The 18,397-nt window shown below is 54.7% G+C and overlaps 1 protein-coding gene across 2 annotated transcripts in view; it reads right to left on the bottom strand.

The window, feature by feature from the left end:
- Positions 1-1,021: 1,021 nt before the first annotated feature.
- The window catches only part of ATP9A (ATPase phospholipid transporting 9A (putative)), a 118,963-nt gene continuing 101,587 nt past the window's right edge, over positions 1,022-18,397 (bottom strand). For both annotated transcript variants that reach the window (XM_081289574.1, XM_081289575.1), the window contains exons 20-28: positions 17,437-17,526; positions 17,181-17,325; positions 16,194-16,258; positions 13,873-14,028; positions 11,620-11,684; positions 10,721-10,829; positions 10,120-10,177; positions 8,275-8,478; positions 1,022-5,484 (exon numbers count right to left, since the gene is read on the bottom strand). In XM_081289574.1, the coding sequence (XP_081145700.1) occupies positions 5,348-5,484; positions 8,275-8,478; positions 10,120-10,177; positions 10,721-10,829; positions 11,620-11,684; positions 13,873-14,028; positions 16,194-16,258; positions 17,181-17,325; positions 17,437-17,526 (1,029 nt within the window). In that variant the 3' untranslated portion in view covers positions 1,022-5,347. The remainder of the gene's footprint in view (positions 5,485-8,274; positions 8,479-10,119; positions 10,178-10,720; positions 10,830-11,619; positions 11,685-13,872; positions 14,029-16,193; positions 16,259-17,180; positions 17,326-17,436; positions 17,527-18,397) is intronic.

Here is an 18,397-nt window from a genome sequence, read left to right on the forward strand (position 1 = left end):
CTTCAGTGGAAACCCAGGGCGCAGGCAGCAGACGGGACCGTGGCTCTCCCTAGCCTCGGGCGCCCCCTGGCGGCAGGGACGCGTAGCGCCGGCCGGGGAATGGAATTTCACTGCGGACCAAGGCGCAGTCCCCAGAGCGCGCTCACAGCACACGTCAGGAAAAGTACTGGGGGTCTCCCCCTTTGTCCAGGGAAGCCAATGTGGATAGAAATGGGCAAAATTATGATTCTTTTTCTAATCAATTAACGCAGAATGGCCCTTTCCAATGAACCAATGAGAAGTGAGCAACCTTACCCTAATCGCAGCCCTTGGCCAGCCTAATGCGGAATTTGCTTCCAGAGAGATGCACTGCCACCATGGGGCCCCTTTACAAATTAAGGGACAAACGGTGAAACTGATGCATGCCCAGGAAATGAGGGTCCTCAACCTTGGCACCATGGACATTTCGTGTAGGGTAAGTCTGACAGAGAGATGCCCTGGGCTCTGCAGGGTGTCCAGTGGCACCATGGACCTCCACCCACCAGTGGCTAGTTGCACCCTTCCCCACCTCCCAACAAACTCAGGTGTCTCTGGATTTTCATCTGAGCGACAAAATTACCCCTGGCTGAGGTCCCTGGGTTAGGTTCAAACAGCATGGTCCTCCTTGCTTCTTATGCACCAGCTTCCAAACCTCCTTTCCCTAAAAAGTAAGTGACCACATTCTTAAACCTTCTGTCCCTTGATTTAAAAAACAAGACTTCATCGCCATCAAGCGCTGTGTGTGTAAATACCATCTGATCTTCTGTTTTTCTCTTTTCCCATTTACACGAACCACTCTGAATTTTTGACACATCTGGGAAGGACCAGGGTAACACCACGCATTGATTTGGGTTCCTTTCCCCCTGAATTTGAAATGTAACTGGGAAAAAGTTCTGGACCTGTTAACGCACCACAAGATAAACACACAGTGGGAGCTTTATAGAAAGTTCTTGTTCCATCACCAGAATTCATGATTCCATACAAATTAAAACGATCCCCAAAGGCAGGAAGTACACAAGCTTTATTGGGCAACAGCAACAGGCCACGCTGGCACACAATGAGTGGATCCGCTCGGAAACACGTGTCATCACCTAGCCGAGAATCCGAATCAACTGGACGGACCCTCCGGCTCAATTAAAGCATCTGCGCAGGGCTCGTCCTCCATCATGACGCTGTCCTGGTGAGCACGGCAATGAGGGTGACACAGAGAGATCTAGGGAGGGACCCGTGACCCGGACACGGCTGTGTTAACCTGGGACAACAAAGGGATCCACTGGCCAGGATTTCATTTACAAACACCACCCCCCACCTTAACCACAAACCCCACCTTCCCCGGCACAGGCCAGCTCTGTCCACCGCGGCGCTCCAACCCCGAGGGAGGAGCTGCTGTAGTCAAGAGGCTCTGGGGTCCAGGTTGGGGAGCACGGCCCACAGGGTGACCTCGGGTCCATTCCAATACACAGTCCATTGTTTCCCCAGGGGAAATGAACAGAATTAATGAAGATATTTCCAGGTACACATGAACAACAAAAAGCTTTACATTAAAAGAAGGAGAAATAAAACGAGTTGTATTTACAAAGCTCCCGGCCTATTTTTAAAACAGGAACAGAGCTGGGAGCAATGGAGTTTTAACGCAGTAAAAACCAAACAGTCCTCAAAAAGCTCGAAATGACACCACAGACACACACACAAACTCAAATACACACAAGATTAAAGATGATAACGGCCGAAGGGTGTTTGCTTTCAATAGAAGGGAGCAGGAGAATGTGCAGATCCGTATGAAGTCTTGGCAAAAGTTTAAAACGCTGCCCTGAAGGCATATGGGCATGCCCCTCCCCCAGGCAAAAATAAGACCAAGTAGAAAAACAAAAGTCTGGAGGAGAAAAAAGGCATTAACACATCAATTTCCAGTGAGCACAAAATTCAAATTACATCAGAAAGTACTGTCGGTATGACCTATAATTTCATCAGAGAATAAACTGAGGAAATCTTGGCAGAGAGACGATGGTATTTAAGATGCGTGCCACACGGGTTTCACTCAATGGGGAGCTCGCCTGGGTCTGGGTAGCATCCTGCCAGGGGTGGGAGCAACCAGCTCGGGAGGCTGGAGGCAGGCATTGGTCTCAACTTTAAGATGCTCCCTGGGACTTTCTCCAAGCAGCTCAAGTTAGCATCCCCGACTCTCCTAGCACCTTAGCCACACACGTGCAGAATTAATGACCAAATCAGGATCAAAACTGTCAGACTGGGTGTGGTGGCGCCTGCCTCTAATCCCAGCAGCTGGGGAGGCTGAGACAGGAGGATCATGAGTTCAAAGCCAGCCTCAGCAAAGGGGAGGCGGGAGGCACTAAGAACTCAGTGAGACCCTGTCTCTATATAAAACACAAAATAGGGCTGGGGATGTGGCTCAGCGGTCGAGTGCCCCTGAATTCAATCTCCAGTACTGCCCCCCCCCAAAAAAAAACTGTCAGATGCAGAGGAACCAAACCATCCTGCTCACTCCACCTTCCACCCTCATCAGAAGATACAATCATAACAAAATCACAGTAGAAGCTCTCACAGGGGCAGAACCTGCTAGTGCTGTCCGAGGGCACAGGGAGCTGTGACTTCTACTTTAAGGAGGTGTTCAACGGGTGGAGACTGTGCCTAAGGCCTTCAGACCTCAAGTGTCCGATAAAGGTGTCAATGGTGCTCTACAGAAATTCCTTCCTGGTCAATGAACCAAGAGAAAGGCCAACGGCATCCTGTGTTCAAGGCTGACAAACTCGGGAGACACTAACAAAATAGTTAAGTTCCTGGCTTCTGGTTTCCTTCGCTTCCTCCACCACTGAGAACCCGGGCAGTGCCCAGCATCCGGGCTCTGCTGGGGTTGTGTGTGATTCCTGAGGTCACGGCTGTGCCATGCCTGCCCTTGGGTCTCCTGGGCTGCCAGCGGTGCACATCCCTAAGTGTTCGGGGACCCCTGGTGGGTGACATCGGCAGGATGCCTTCTTGAGGGATGATCCCACAGCGTGGTGGCTTCCATGGGGGTGTTCGGTCCTTCTTGGGCAAGGAAGCTGCCCCCACCCAAGTGCAGCAGAACAAGAGGCTCACGGAGGAGCTGCCCAGCACCTTCACCTTCCAGGCGTGGCCTCTGGCCTCCCTGGAGCCTCCTTCCTCCCGGAGGTCAGGTGTTCGCTCATTAGAAATTGGGAATTAAGGAAAAAAACAAAATCAGAGGGACCAGCTTTGTTCCCTGTGTGCTGGAAATGCCTAGTTCTCCAGCGGGGGTGCCGATGATCTACCTGAAGGAGCCGTCGCCTGCCTCTGGGAGTTACGCTGGTTCAGGCTTCAAACTTGCCATGGAGTTAAGATTCCCGGGTTCATAGGATCAAAAATGCTGAACGACACTTCCTCCTCCTCCACGGATGGAACCAGAGCCTTGCACATGCTAGGCAAGCACTCCACCAGGGAGCAACACCCCTAGCCCTATTTACTTTTTTTGAGACAGGTTTAAGGCTGACCTCAAACTTTCGATCTTTCTGCCTCAGCCTCCAGAGTCACTGGGATTACAGGTGCGTGACCCCACGTGGGCCCGGCTCCTCCTCCACCTTTGAAACCACCCAAAATCCCCTCAGTGAATATGCTGGACCTGCTCAAGCTTGCTGAGGTTTCTGGACAAAGATCCCTTCCCTAAGCAACCAGTCGTGCAAGGCGAGACATCTTTTCTGAAGGACTTTCTCTGGCAGAAATGGCCGGTGGAGAGGGGAAATATTGCAAAATTACAGAATCTCAAAAACTAACAGAAATGACATCAATAACCTGCAACTCGCTGCCACCCTAGGAAGTTTTAAAGGGACAACACAAAATACAAGGGCTTGTCAAGAGCACTCCAAAGCTCAGGTCCTTGTGTCCCCAACTCTCAGAGGCAGGGTCCCTTGGGTAGGTGGCAGGCGTCAGCAAGCAGGCTGTGACTTCCATCCCCGAAGCACACACAGTTTAGTGTCGCACTGAAGCTCTGCAGGGTTTGTACACATAGAGAATTTGTACAAATTCGAGACGATGACCACACTCAGCCTTTGCGGCACTGACTTAACCCTCCTGTAGTCGAGACTCGAGAGCCCAAGAAGGCCCTGCTCTCCCCGCCATGTGGGACACTTGCCAACTACGGCTCCTCGCAGGCAGCAGCCGCTGCTTTATAAGAAACACACGGTGTGCGGCCATCCTGGTGGGGGAAGTCTTGCCTACTGGCGGCCTTTCAGCGAGTTCCCTTGGAAATCTGCAGGCAGGGAACTGATTCCAGATCCCCAGCCCCGGCCTCCTCCCACGGGGCTCCTGGCTTTGAAGGCTGCCACCGGGAATGGCGACACGGCAAGATGCCTGGCTTGCTCAGTCCGTCCGCAATAATTCCTCCTAACAGGAAACAGGTTGCTGCAAAGAGAAGAGCCCCGTGCCCTGACCTTTCCGCTCGGGGCCCAGAGGGTCTGAGTCACATGTGCCGCGCTGTCTGAAGAATTAGCCGAGTCTTATCACACTGCCGACACATTTAGGGGCTGTTCAGTGGCACGTTTCCTGCTAAAACAACTCTGCTGAAAATGTCAGGGGGTGTCCTCAGATGGCCACTGGCTTGGTAATTGTCACCAGCTCCTAACAAAGCAGGATCACACCTCTGGGATTCTTTTACGAGGTGGCAGGTGAAGTTAACTGGAGGCCAGGACCGTTGAGTTGGATCCAGGGTGATGACTGGATTTAGGGCCCCCTCCCCTCCTCTCGGGTACCTTTCCTGATGCTCTGAGGCGGGGGCTGCCTTAGGACGGGGAGGATTTCCAAATGCAATCCGGGTTCGGATAACTTTCACCAAACATCACTGTCTTTTTCTTCCAAACCCTCACTAAGAGCTTGATGTTTTCCTGAAACTGCTTTGTAAGATGAGAAAGACTTAAGAGTGCACATGATAGGACTGTTTAAAAAAAAAAAAAAAGCCTTCTACCACCTTCAACTAGACAGAAGCTTTATCACACGACAACAAAATTCAAGTCATAAGGAGCTTGCCCGGGGCCTGCAGAAGCCTCTCTGCGGAGCCACCCGGCTGCTGTGTGTGCACGCTCACTCCCACAGGGCTACAGGGCCTCAGGACTCCCACAGGCACACTGGGGACCTCAGGACCCTCCCTCCTGATTCTTCAGCGTTGGGACTCGGTCCCGACACAGAGCACAGAGCCTGGCCACACCGAAACTGCACATGTTAGCGATGACTGCAAAAATCCACAGGTGGCGGTGACACAAATGGAACTTGAACTCTGTCCACCAGGAAAGCCCAGAGGCCAGGTCCCCTCCGCCGAGTGCCGAGCCTACGACGTGAGCTTCGAGTAGCTGGGAGGAGAGAACCGTCTTCGCAGGTACTTGAGGACGTAGAGGGGGAGACAGCTGACCAGGGTGATGACAGACACCTTCCAGAGGAAGGACAAGGTGGCGATGAAGTACACATCTGCAAGCAACGGAAGGACAGCAGTGAGCATGTGGGAATGTTCCAGAAGGCCCGTGCAGTTCAGAGACAGCTACACCGCTGTCACAGGGAAGCAGTCTCCCGTCACCAAGCCCCGTCCTCCACTGGCCCCTGAGGGTGCGCCCTGGGTTGGCAGCACACCCCACCCTCCCGCACCTCTGTCTCGTCCGGCTGTCTGTCCTCCCCTGTGCTTCCTGATACTCAGGGAGGTACTTTTTTTTTTTTTTTTTCAAATACTAGTAAAAGAAACTTCGGGGAAAACCATTCTTACAGTGTTTTTTGATTTGGAATCTGACAGGTGGCGTCTAAACCCAGCCCCTGGGGAGCCGAGCCACGCTGAGATGCAGGCTTCTGCTTCCTGCAGCTTTCTCTCAGCTCCGCGTGGTGGAGGGGAGCCACCAGGAGGACCTGCGGCACGTGCCAGTGGGCAGAGACGCCCCTGTCCAACCAGTCCTGTCCTCGGGCACTGACGGGGTACGTCCTTAGCTGCCTAAACCCTGGATTTCAGGTTTTCTAGAGAGAAGAGGCTGCTCGGGGCCTCATGAAGCAGTTGCCAGAGCCAACGACTTCCCCTCAGTGGGCATGGACGGACGCTGGGTCCAGGATCCTGCGCCCTCACCCAGCCCCAGGGCTGGTTGTCCAGCCAAGCCGGGCTTCCTGTTCTGCCTCAGGCCCGAGCCCTGCTCACACAGTAGGTGCTCACACAGGCCGTCCTGAAAGACCAGGGCCGGCGGGCAGCTCCGGTCTTCGCTCCTGTTGTCTTCACTGAAACCTTCAAGAGGAACTCGGAAGCCGGCAGAAGGGCCCTGACCAAGGATGCCTCCAGGTTCAAGGGGATTTCTTCGTCCTTTTCCTTATTATTGTCCCCTAAGGAATCTTTGTAAACTTTGCCCCTAATCTATCTCCCCCATGACATTTTGCCGCCACAGGCCTGCGGTCCATCTGTTACTGGACACACCTGCCCTTACACACACAGGGAGAGCTGCTCAACCCCACACCTCAGTGGTGGTGCCACATGGCCCCGTCCAGGATCTCTGGAGTTAAGGGGAGTCCAACTACCCAGCTGTGCACCCAGAATGCACAGAGGTGGCATCCTGGTGGCCCTGCATGGGTGCCACAGGACAGTGCTGATGGGCACCAGCTCAGCCTGGTATCTTTAGTGCTGGTTGGGGGGGGATACTTTCCCATCTGGAAGTTTCCATGACACTTTTTATTTATTTTTTATTTGGGCTCAGCTTGGGAGTCTGTCTGGGCCCTAGTGTGTCTGTCTGCAGCACACATCTGCCATCTCTGCCACCCCGTGCTTACAATCTCACCTCCCTGTTTGTCATGGTTTTTGTGACATGAAGAGCCATCCCCTGCAAGCCCGCCCATCATGTCTGCCCATCTTGCTGGCACAGGGCAGGTGCTCCTTGTGCATCTACCAAGGGGCCAGTGCCCACTACGGTGGCAGCGTCACTCCTCAGGCTGGCTGTACAGAGCAGGAGATTTTATGCTGAGGTCCAGAGACTCCACAGAGGAGCTGGATCAACAGAGGGGCCTCCCACCACCAAAAAAAAGTCTGAAAAGTCAGCACAGGCGCAAAGGAGGAGAGGCCATCCCTGCTGCCATCAGAAGCTATCTCATAACCTGCTCAAGAGTAGGACCTGGGTGCCGGACCCCCGCCTCCCCACCGAGCTCTCAGGGCCAGCCCAGCTCACTGGGCAACCCAGAACTATAGGCAGCCCTCGGGGTTCACAGGGAAGGGGTTCCAACAGGGCGGGGGGGAGATGCTAAAACCGCAGATCCTCAAGTGCCTTGTGTGAAACGGCACAGTCTTTGCCTAGCACCCCACAGGCTCCCAGAGCCTTAAATCTTCTCTGATATCAACGCAAGGTGAACGCCGTGCAGACGGCTGTTACGCTCTATTATTCAGGGAAGAACGGTCAGAAGAGAGGCCAGACAGTTAAGACCCGACTTTTTTTTTTTTTTTTTTTGCTAAATGTTTGGGCTCTGAGGTTGGTTGAGTTCACGGATGTGGGACCCATGGATAAGGGGCTATTCTGCCCTTACAGAAGTAGAAGGATAAAGGATTCCTCTTCTAAGCTGGCTAGTTCTGTTTTTTTTTTTCTTTTTCCTTTTTTGATACCAGGGACTGAACCCAGAGGCTTTGACCACTGAGTCACATGCCCAACCTTCTTTATTTTGAGACAAGTTCTCGCTAGGTTGCTTAGGGCCTCGCTAAGTTGCTGAGGCTAGCTTTATATATATATATTATATGTATAAATTGTTGATGGACCTTTATTTTATTTACTTGTTTATATGCAGTGCTGAGAATCCAACCCAGTGCCTCACACATGCTACTCAAGGGCTCTACCATTAAGCCACAATCCCAGCCCCCTGAGGCTGGCTTTGAACTTGCAATCCTCCCACTTCAGCCTCCTGAGCCACTGGGATTACAGGCATGCACCAGGGTGCCCGGGTTTGTGTGGTTTTTGGAAACACACTTTTGGCTGATGAGCAATTCAGTGAAAGTGCGCTTACCCAGGGTGCACCAGACCCTGGATTGTACCCCAGCACCCTAAAAATGAACAAAGTAAAAATACAAATGCACGCTCTACTATGAGAGCACACCCTGCACCCTCAAAGGCATCCACTGATTCACAGCCGCCACTTGGCCCAAGGCAGGCACTGGCAAGAACACGGGACAGCTAGCGAAGGGCCGATGGACCAAGAGCCAGGAGGCGGTGCCGGGTGGTGCAGACAGACACCTGCGCATGCTCAGGGGCTCACCGATGAATTCGTGTAAGAACACTAGGGAGGCGATGTAGCAGGCCAGGCTGAGCAACTCTGCCACGGTCATGAGCCAGTGCCAGGTCTGGATGGTGAGCGCCACCATGAGCAGCTCGGTGAGGATCAGCGACGTGAAGGAGATGGCCACGATGTGCACGAACTCCGACTCGAACAGCAGCAGCGCCCCGTACATGATGGTGCTCCCTGCAAACCGGAGGGATGTCAGTGCAGGTGCCCTGGGCCCGGCCTTGCACAGCCCCGCCCCTCGCAACGCCCCACCAGAAGCTCTGGCTCCGGACCCCCAGAACTGCTCCTTTACGGCGAGTGATGCTTCATGGAGGATTCAAATCTATAGTTTCATATTTTCCTTTCTAACCTTATCAAATAGATAATCTGTGCAGGCAGAAGGAGGGAAAGAGCGACAGCATGACTGGCTGGAGTTGATGGAAAAACAGAAGTTTAAACATATTTAAAATGAGGGCTGGGATGAGGCCCCGTGACAGAGCACCCACCCAGCATATGGGAGGCCCTGGGCTCTGTCCCCAGCACTGATACACGTACGTGTACACACACACACACTCTACAATAAATGATGGGGACAGCAGTCACAAAGGGACAGTGGCTGCATGCAGCCACTGGCTAGAGGTAGCTGAAATAGTCAAGGCTGTAGAGACAGAGAGTAGGACCTGGGTGCCATCCTCAGGGGAGGGGACATAGGGGGCTGCTGTTCAGTGGCGAAGGAGTGTCAGACTTCTAGGATGGAAAGTTCTGGAGATGGCGCCCAGCAGGGACATGCTCACCGCCGACCTGGATGGTGGTCACGGTGGTGAAGGTTAATTGTTTCCACCACCTATGTGAGCACCAGTGACCCAGGGCACAGGGGCAAGTGGAGAGAACCCCACGCCCCGCCAAGGAAGGGCAGGAAGCACGGGGTGCGCAGTGGCGGCCTCTCCAGTGCCCAAGGGGCAGGCTGATCGGGACCTAGTCCAAGACACTGAGGGTGTCACTCAGAAGGGACAGCCAGCAACTCTGAACACCCCAACTCTCCAGTGACCGCCCTGATGAACAGGCCTGAGGGTGGCGAGGGCAGAACGGAGGACCGCTCGTGACTCTCACGCAGACTTTGCATTTTTTAACCCACTGCAGGGACCACTCTGAGGTGCATTCTTCCTCCTCCTCTCTCTGCTGCGCTGAAGACTGAACCCCGGGTCTCACACGGACTGGGACAGTGCTCCACCACTGGGCCAAACCCCAGCCCATTTCACAGTTTGTTTTTTAAAGATGGGGTCTCACTAAAGTTGCCAAAGCTGGCCTTGAACTTGAGATTCTCCTGCCTCAGCCTCCTGAGTAGCTGGAAATGCAGGCCTGCGCCTCTGTACCTGGTTTGGTAAACCTCTTTAGAACATTTTTTTAAACACGTCCATGACAACTGAACCCTCTGCCAACAAGCTCAGTGGCCTCTACACTTTCTGATCACGCCATCCACAGTGAAAAATCCTTCAGAATGAAACCCCACGTACACGTGCTTATTGGTGGATTCTACGTGTCCCTGTCCAGACAGAGAGGCCAGGAGCACTGTACAAATATACCATGTGTGTCAGCAAACACATGGAAGCTGGACGTCCCGGATTTGGGAGCACTGTGTGTTTGGGACGTACAAATGGACTACACTCTGACTTCACCACCACCCTGGGTGCTCAGGGCAGGAGTCCTCCACCCACCCAGCAGGACTCCGCCTCACTGTCACCCGCCCCCACTCCACCTCAGGTCTGGCTCCCTGTGCCACAGGAGGGAGAAGGACCCCTGCGGTGGCCTTCAGAGCCCAAGGCAGCGGCAGATCCTTACCTTGATAGATGCTAATCAGGACCCATATTAAGAAGGTCTTGTAGGACAGCGGCCGCCCCTAAATGAGAGAAGAGGGGTCAGAGCAGGCTGCCGCCACCCAGGGCCCCACGGGCCTTCCGGTCACTCTTCCTCTACCCACACGAGGCCTCCTCCCTGCTTCCACCCAAGAGACCATTGCACAGCTGAGCCCTGAGCGACGGCCTCCCTGGCAGGGAACCGACCGGAGGTCTAGATAAATCTTTGAGGAAACGCCTCTGAAGGCCAGCGGAGGAGACCTCCCACAGCCACACCACGGTCACTACGTGTGGCTTCTGGACCGTGCGGAGGGCACTTCTAGGGGCAGACGCAACTTGCAGGTCAACATGGGACCCCGGGGCTTTGAAAGTCAGCAGCTCTTTCCAGTTTGCCACCTCACACTCCTGACAAAAGGTCCAGACTCCCGCGTCTTGTCCCCAGAGCAGGAGGGCACGGGATCAACCGTGTCCCAGCCGGACACGGGGGTCAGCGTGGAGGAGAAGGAGCAGGGAGGGAAGGCGGAGAAGAGCGGGAAGGAGAGGATGGTGACCGGGAGGACCCGCGGCGGGGGGGTGACCTGTCCCACCTTGAGGAGGTCCTTGTAGAGCTCGGGGTAGAGCATGGCCACCTCTGACTTCACGTCCTTGTCCAGGACCAGAGAAAAGACGGGGAACATGGTGTAAATCGTGGAGTACCTGGGGAGCAGACGGCCACGGGTGAGACCCGCTAGCAGGACCTGCCCAGCCCAGCTGTCCCTCCGCACCTGCACACCGGGCGCCCACCACGCGTCAGGCCCGGCTTGGAGCCCTGGAGGCTCGAGATGTAAACAGACAAGACACCTGCTCCGGAGCTTTCAGGCTGGTCTCTGGGTCACCAGCAAATAAACTAAGTAACCAAGCCCGGAGGAGGAGACCCTCACGGGGAAGAGGGAGCGAGGCCTGTGTGTGCACATGTGGGGGGTGCAATCGCCAAGGGCGGCTGACGAATGGGACGTCTGATTCCACACCTACAGGAACAGCCACGCCAGCATCTGGAGGAAGAGCCTCCCTGGTACAAGGCCAGCCAGTGCAAAGGCCCTGAGGCAGGGGGGTGGCTGTCAGGAACCAGTGAGGAGAGGGTGGTGAGGGAAGCTGGGGCGGGTCACAGGTGGTCACATGGAGCACGGCTCAGGGAACCCCTGACTCCACTCTGGCTAGGTGTTTATAGTCTTCCAGGACCCAGCAAAGGACACTCCACCTTTCCAATCAGAAGCAGGTAGAATCCAGTGGGTGCTCTCAGGCTGAAGCAACCAGCAAAACCCAGTAAGTCAGCGGACTGTGCCGGACACCCCAGGGCTGCTCCCCTGCTGAACCCGCCTTCCCGGGGCCACCAGTCCACAGTGGCCGGGGGACCAGAGGGTCTCTACACGATGCTGCTTCTCCCTCTGTGGCATTTTAGGGAAGTTTCATTTAAAAAAAAAAAAGGAGACGTGGCCTGGATCCTTACCCGATGATGAGGAATCCTTGATAGAGGGGGACGGAGGCAAAGTAGAACACAGAGGAGAAGACCGCCTGCACCAGGGAGAAAGAGGGTGTCACCGAGGGCCACAGCAAGGGTCCCCTTGTTCACCTAATAAAACACCCGCCCCTGCACAGTCACGGCACGCAGAGCCAAGGTTACGCGTTACTTCGTGAGTGCAAGCTCATGTGATTCTGCTGACATTATCCCCATTCTACAGGTGAGGAAGGTGAGGCCCAGAGAGGGTGAGTGGCTTGCTTGAAACCACACAGCTCCTCTCTGCCAAAGCCAGGCGTCAGACTGCTTCACCCAGCTCCAGCGTCCACGCTCCGTCCCTCTGAGACTGTGAAGCTCCAAGAGCTGGGAAGGCTTTGCACACGATCCCAGCACATCTCCAGAGCCACCCCAAACTTGAGCGTAAAGCTGCCACAGTCCACAGAAAGGGACATGGAGGAGAAGAAGGGCCTGCAGAAGGAGGCTGGCCCTGCCTCCAGGACCACACCCCTGACAGCTCAGAATGACCACTGACCAGCCACTGGCCTGCGCTTGGGGACTGTCAGGGATGAGCCCTGTGCGCTGCACCAGCCACCTTCAGGCTGGGTGGCGGGCCAGGCTTTGCTTCTCACATGCCTCTAGTGTCTGGGGAAATAGCACTTGGCAGGCGGCCTTTGCAATCAGACAAAGCCAAAAAGACACCTGTAAGTCCCACTGAAGGCCTCGTCCGGATCCAGGAGGTATTAGCTACCACGGGAAGGAGGAGGGGACTGCATAGGGCTCACCGTGCCCCAGGGCCCCTGCACACCCACAGGGTGACTGCGGGATGGCAGAGTCCAGACTCATCTCCACTAGATAAAACCAGAGGGGGCCAGTGTGGCCTGGAGGCTTCGTGATAACCGAACACCGAGGGGAAGTGGACGGTCCTGGTAACCAGGGCTCTAACCAGAGCAGCTCCCACAGCGGGCAGAGAGCCAAGAAGACCCACGCTCGCCGGCCACAGAGCTCAGGTCACAGTGCCACTGAGCGTGGCCATGGGACGCTGGGAGCTGCCTGGTGCCGTTCTCAAATGCCCGGTGCCGTTCTCAAATGCCTTGTCACCCAGGTGGGGCTGTGACACAGGAGGCTGTATATCGAGAATCTCTGCTGACTTCACAAATCAACACGAGGCACCCCTTCCTCTAGGAGGGGTGTGTGGACCATGGTCTCCATCTGGACAAGAAGTAAAAACGCCGCGTCCCTGTCTGTCTGAGACCGTTTCCAGGGGTCACTGCAGACGGGGTTAAAGGCCATGTGCAGCACAAGGGGCAGTGCCACACCCTGGAATTGTCCTTCTGAATGATACGGCAATGCCAGGCCCTGCTGGAGTCCCCAGAACAAGCTCATCCGTCTCCCAGTGGCTGACACCCAGCATTTCCCAGCTCAACGGGTGAATCAACATAAATGAACAGGACAGATGTGGTCTGAGGAGCCACAGCTGTTTAGCGATAGGACGTTTTGATGGAAAGCACTTCAAGGCCCCACTCACAATGCCACAGACATGAAGAACGCAAAAGCCACCCCATCAGGCCTGGGTGAGGCCAAGGAGAGAGAGCCCCTCCTGGGGACCCCGGCAGCACCAAGCAACTCACTCTGTGTGATCAGAAACCTCTCCAGCAAACTGAAAGGTCACCTGGGGAGGAGGTGGCCTCCGCTCTGGCTGTAAAGTGGGTGAGGTTGTGGCAAGGATGCAGGTGAGCCTGCACTGCAAGCGCCCAGCTGACACCCAGGTCCAGGAAGCACTCAGGAGAACCAGGCCACTCTCTGGGGCTCCTCCCGCTGTCCCTGCCTCTGCACACCAGAAACCAGGATGTGAGCACTCAGTCTTCGGTCTCCTCTGTGCCCATCACTCCGGCACACCAGGGAGAACTCACTCCTGCTGCCATACTGCCACCACGGCCACCTACCTGCTCCATGCCAAGCACCTATGGGCTCCACTGCTCATGCTCATGTCCACGCCACACAGCAAGCAGGGCCGTCGCCTCTCAAGAGAGGAGCCATGTGGAGTGACTTGCCCAAGAGCCACCAGCTAACACGCCACGTGGGGGATTTAAAGTGGCCCAGGAACAGCACCAGGCCTACTCTGAGGCTCAGGCTTTCTCCACGATCAGCACACCTTCACCTGCACCTGGGCACCAGGACCAGCTGCCTGCCCACTGCATGCTGTGGCCACGGGCACCTGCACAGAGGGGCCAGCTGCCCACCCACCTGCATGGTACTGATGCAGAGGCTCCTGTGGATGACAAACTGGCTGAGGGCGGCCGACCGTTTGTAGCTGTTGCGGCCGTGCACCATGAGCAGTCGGCCCAGGTGCTTGAACTGCGTGATGGAGAAGTCGGCAGCCAGCGAAGCCTGTTTTCCTTCCTGGAATCCAAGGAAATCGGGCACTGTCAGCAGCACAAGAGGTCAAGGCGGACACGTTTTTTTAATTGAAAAAATAAGACATGGTAAGGAGATCTTTGAAGAAATTCAATAAGGAGGTTCTTTGGTTTCAAGCTATATGCAGTTGGTGGTCCAAGTCTAAATCTGATTTAAAAGAGGAATTTCTTTAAATAAAGAACATACTCCATCACGGAGAGTCGTAACGTGGGGGTCAACTGAGCGTGCTCGGGAGCCCCGAGAGCTCCGTGCCCGAGATGCGCACAGAAGCAAAGAACCACTCGGGGGTCTGTGCTGTCCACCGGCTCCCTTCAGAGGCCAGCATGAGGGGGACACCTGTGCTGTCGACACTGAGGTGCAGCAGCCTGAACACAGCTCTCCGCGTGCAGACGTGGAAATGACGTTGGTGCAACCACCTCGTGGAATCCCCTTATTTTGAAAGGTCCCTGTTAGGCACCGGTAATGGGGCCGCCGGACACCCAGAACCCGACACACAGGGGACCAGCAATTTCTCTTCTGTGGTGCACAGGGACGGGAACAGATCAACCCGACCCACAGACACTGTGGCCCACTCTGCCACCATCCCAAATGCTTCAGAAACAATGTCACAAAAAATACCCTCCTCAAAAAAAAAAAAAAAAAAGAGAAAAGTGTTTTACATTAGAGAAGATTAAAGAGACATGAAAACATGCTTATGAATGAAATTTGTGATCCCTGATTGGTTCCTGGATCTTTTTTTTTTTTAAAGCTAGATGACATTTCAAGGACAACCGGGGAAATGCCACCGTGACTCTCCTACACTACGGTCACACTGGTGTTGAATCTGGGGCAATTCGCTTCTCCTGCAGGCACAGGAGAACACCCTTGTTCTGAGAGCCATGCTGAAGCACTTAGGGGTGACACGTGATTACGTGTGCAATTTACTTTCAACTGACTCAGAGAGAGAAAGCGAGAACGTGGCAAGTGTTAACAATTGGTAAATCAAAGCGGAGGGCAGATGGGTGTGCATTGTTCTATTTCAAATTTTCGGAACGGATGACATTTTTCAAAATAAAAAGAGGGTAAGACACGATGTCTGTACATACTCTGATGTAGAAAGAAATCCAAGATGGAATGGATTTAAGCAAGATGCATAACAAAATGCATGGTATGTTTTTAATTTAAGATTATACACAAAAGTAATATATCTATACATACATGTGCAAAATATGTTTACAGTATATGCAACAGACAAGTACGCCCCCAAGTGTACACCCATAGAAAAATGTTGGAGGAAGACCCCATGTTGGTAGCTTGATGCAGTTTAAAAGATGCACTTTATTTTAAAATTATTTTAATTTTTCATCATAAGAACTTACTACTTTGATGCTCTTAAAAAAAAGGAGGACTCAGAATATAATTTTTAACAGAAGGGAAAATGGTTTTTTGTTTTTATATAGGAACTTATAAAGAATTTTATTAAATTCAAAATGCTTCTTCAAACCTCCATTCCAAGAAATTCACCAAGATTTCAAATTCAATTTCTCACTCCAGAATCATCTGCCTTTCTAACTCAAATGATCAACCTCTGGCTGGGAACCGAAGAAATTGTGGGAAGGGAAAAATTCAGCCAGATCATGAGGATGTGCAACAAGGCCCAGGGGAGCCACCGGGCCCTGCTGGGGCCTCTGCGCTTACTCAGACGGGTTCCAACAAACCTGGAGACCAGTCTTCCCCTGGCCGTCTCAGCGGATCACAGGTGAGAGAGAGCAGGGTAGACCATGAGAGGCAGGCAGGACGGGAAAAGCAAAAATTGCTCTACAACAAACTAAAACTCACTGCCAAGGACTTTTAGTGAGGGTGGACGGCCACCACACTTCCTACGGCCCAGGAGACCGGCACATGGCCTGAAGACCCTTGGATTCTAGGAACGTGGAAAACACACATCTTTTTTTGTTGCTGCTGTTGTCGATTTAGGTCTTGGCAAGCAAAAGGCCAACATCGTCTGTCCGTACATATGCCACCGTGCTGAGGATGCCAGCTTCCAGGTGCTCCGAGGTGCCTCGGGCCCTGTGCTCCTTACCTAGACTCTCCATGGGACCGGGTTGTGTCTTTGAGGGAAGGAAGAGGGCGAGGAGACCCCAGAGAGGAGCGGGGTGGGGGCGTCTCACCTTCCCCTCCACCCCCACGCCACAGTCGGACTCCTGAATCATGCTGACGTCATTGCCACCATCCCCTGCAGGACACAGAAAGCAGAGGGGAGGAGGGGAGGTGAAGAAGGGCAGGAGAGACCCCCTGGCAGGGCCACAGCACCAACAGCAGTGCCTACGGGTGGTGGCCAGCACGGTGGCCCCACTTCCAAAAGGGACCCCTTCCCCTTTTGATCCTTGTAAGCATTATTTGGGAGTCACCGCCCTGTTCCCACTCTACTGATGCCAGACCCAGCTGGGAGGGTGAAGGAAGCCACCTGCGGCACCTCTCAGTAATGACCAGCAGGGAGTGGAGCCAGACTGGCTCTGCACAGTGGGATCCTCCCTACCCTGGAATGCAGGGACCCTGGGCCAGGGCAGAGGAGAGGCGACTCCTGGGCTCGCCTACGTGCCCTCTCCCAAAGGGAAACACCAAACACAACAACAAGGGCAAGTCAAAGCCCCTGGTGGGGAACAATCATGCCCTGAGCAAAGTGGCCCAGGGAGCGCAGAAAAACCGGGTCTGTGTCCTGTTAGGCTTACAGAAAAGAAATCCAATACAGAGGGGGACAGGGCCAACAGGATGGGCCCCATCTGCCCAGGTGAGCTTACCTACTGCCCAGGTGAATTTTCCCACTGCCCAGGTGAGCTTTCCCTCTGCCCAGGTGAGCTTACCTACTGCCCAGGTGAGCTTACCTACTGCCCGGGTGAATTTTCCCACTGCCCAGGTGAGCTTTCCCTCTGCCCAGGTGAGCTTACCTACTGCCCAGGTGAGCTTACCTACTGCCCAGGTGAGCTTACCCACTGCCCAGGTGAGCTTACCTACTGCCCAGGTGAGCTTACCTACTGCCCGGGTGAATTTTCCCACTGCCCAGGTGAGCTTTCCCTCTGCCCAGGTGAGCTTACCTACTGCCCAGGTGAGCTTACCTACTGCCCAGGTGAGCTTACCCACTGCCCAGGTGAGCTTACCTACTGCACAGGTGAGCTTCCCAGTGCGTTCCTGGAGCAGGCGCACGATCTGGGCCTTCTGGGTGGGGGCGCAGCGGCAGCAGACGACCGCTGGGCACTGGCAGGCCAGCTCCATGAACTCGTACTCATAATACTTGAGACAGACCTGGAGGGGGTGCAGGGAGCAGGTGGGTGGGTCAAGGGCACCCCCAGCCCACAGTTTAGCCCCTGCAGCTCTGCCCCACAGCTCCAGGCTCTCGAGGGTCCCCATGCCCACCTCCAGGGAGTCTCCAGAGATGACCAGGGCACAGTCGTGCTTCCTGCGGAAGGCGTTCAGCTCAAGGTGGGCCTCTCCGCGGTTAGTCACCTGCAAGGGACAGAGAGATGGAAAAGCCTCGCTCTCTGGAGGTGACAGAATAAGCAGCAGTTTCCTGGAACTAGGGTGAAGACGATGGCCAAGGCCCCTTCCCCTCCTCTGCCACCAGACCCAGAGCCAGATGAAGTCCCGTCCGTCTGCCATGCTACGGAGAGTAGCACAGCCTCCAACGCCTTCCGCTCCCTGGGACCAGGGCTGTCTGCACTCGTGTCAGGGGCCTGGCAGTGTGCCGGGGGCCTTGCACTCACTGACACAGCGACTCTACGAGCTGCCCAACGGTAACAGCTCGTCCTACACTCAGGGATAGCGAGGTGGGGTCCTTGGCCTGTCTAAGGTAGCAGCTATGTGCTGGAGGGCAGGTCCTCGAGGCCAGCGTCCAGCGGGGCTGGCAGCTGCTCTGCAAGGGACCGGATGTTAAGTGCTTCAGGCTTTGCAGACCCAACCTGACCCTCAAAAGCAGCCAAACACAACCTGTAAGCTGGTGGGCGTTTCTACATCCCAACAGGACAAAGCAGCCACAGCCTGCGGGCCCTGATTCCAGAACCCAGCTGGTTCCTGTGAGTCTTGGTAGCGACATTCTACAAGGTTGCTGAGAACACTGAACTAGCAGATCCCCAAGGGCTCCTCTAGGGGCACAGGACGGGATCTTCCAGGGCTCTGACCACTCCATGCTGGTCAACACCCACGCCTGGTTTGTGTCTCTGTCTCGAGATCTCTAGGTCCCTTAACGCTGCCCAGCACCACAGTTCAGTGGACTGTACTTTCTCCTTAAGACGCATCCTGACCCCTTGCTCAGGGTCACTGCCCAGCTCCAGGGCCCATGCTAAGGGCCACTTGGACCAGCAAGCTGCCAACGAAAGCA

Source organism: Spermophilus citellus (assembly GCF_964194105.1).
Source record: "Spermophilus citellus genome assembly, chromosome: 4".
NCBI lineage: Eukaryota > Metazoa > Chordata > Mammalia > Rodentia > Sciuridae > Spermophilus > Spermophilus citellus.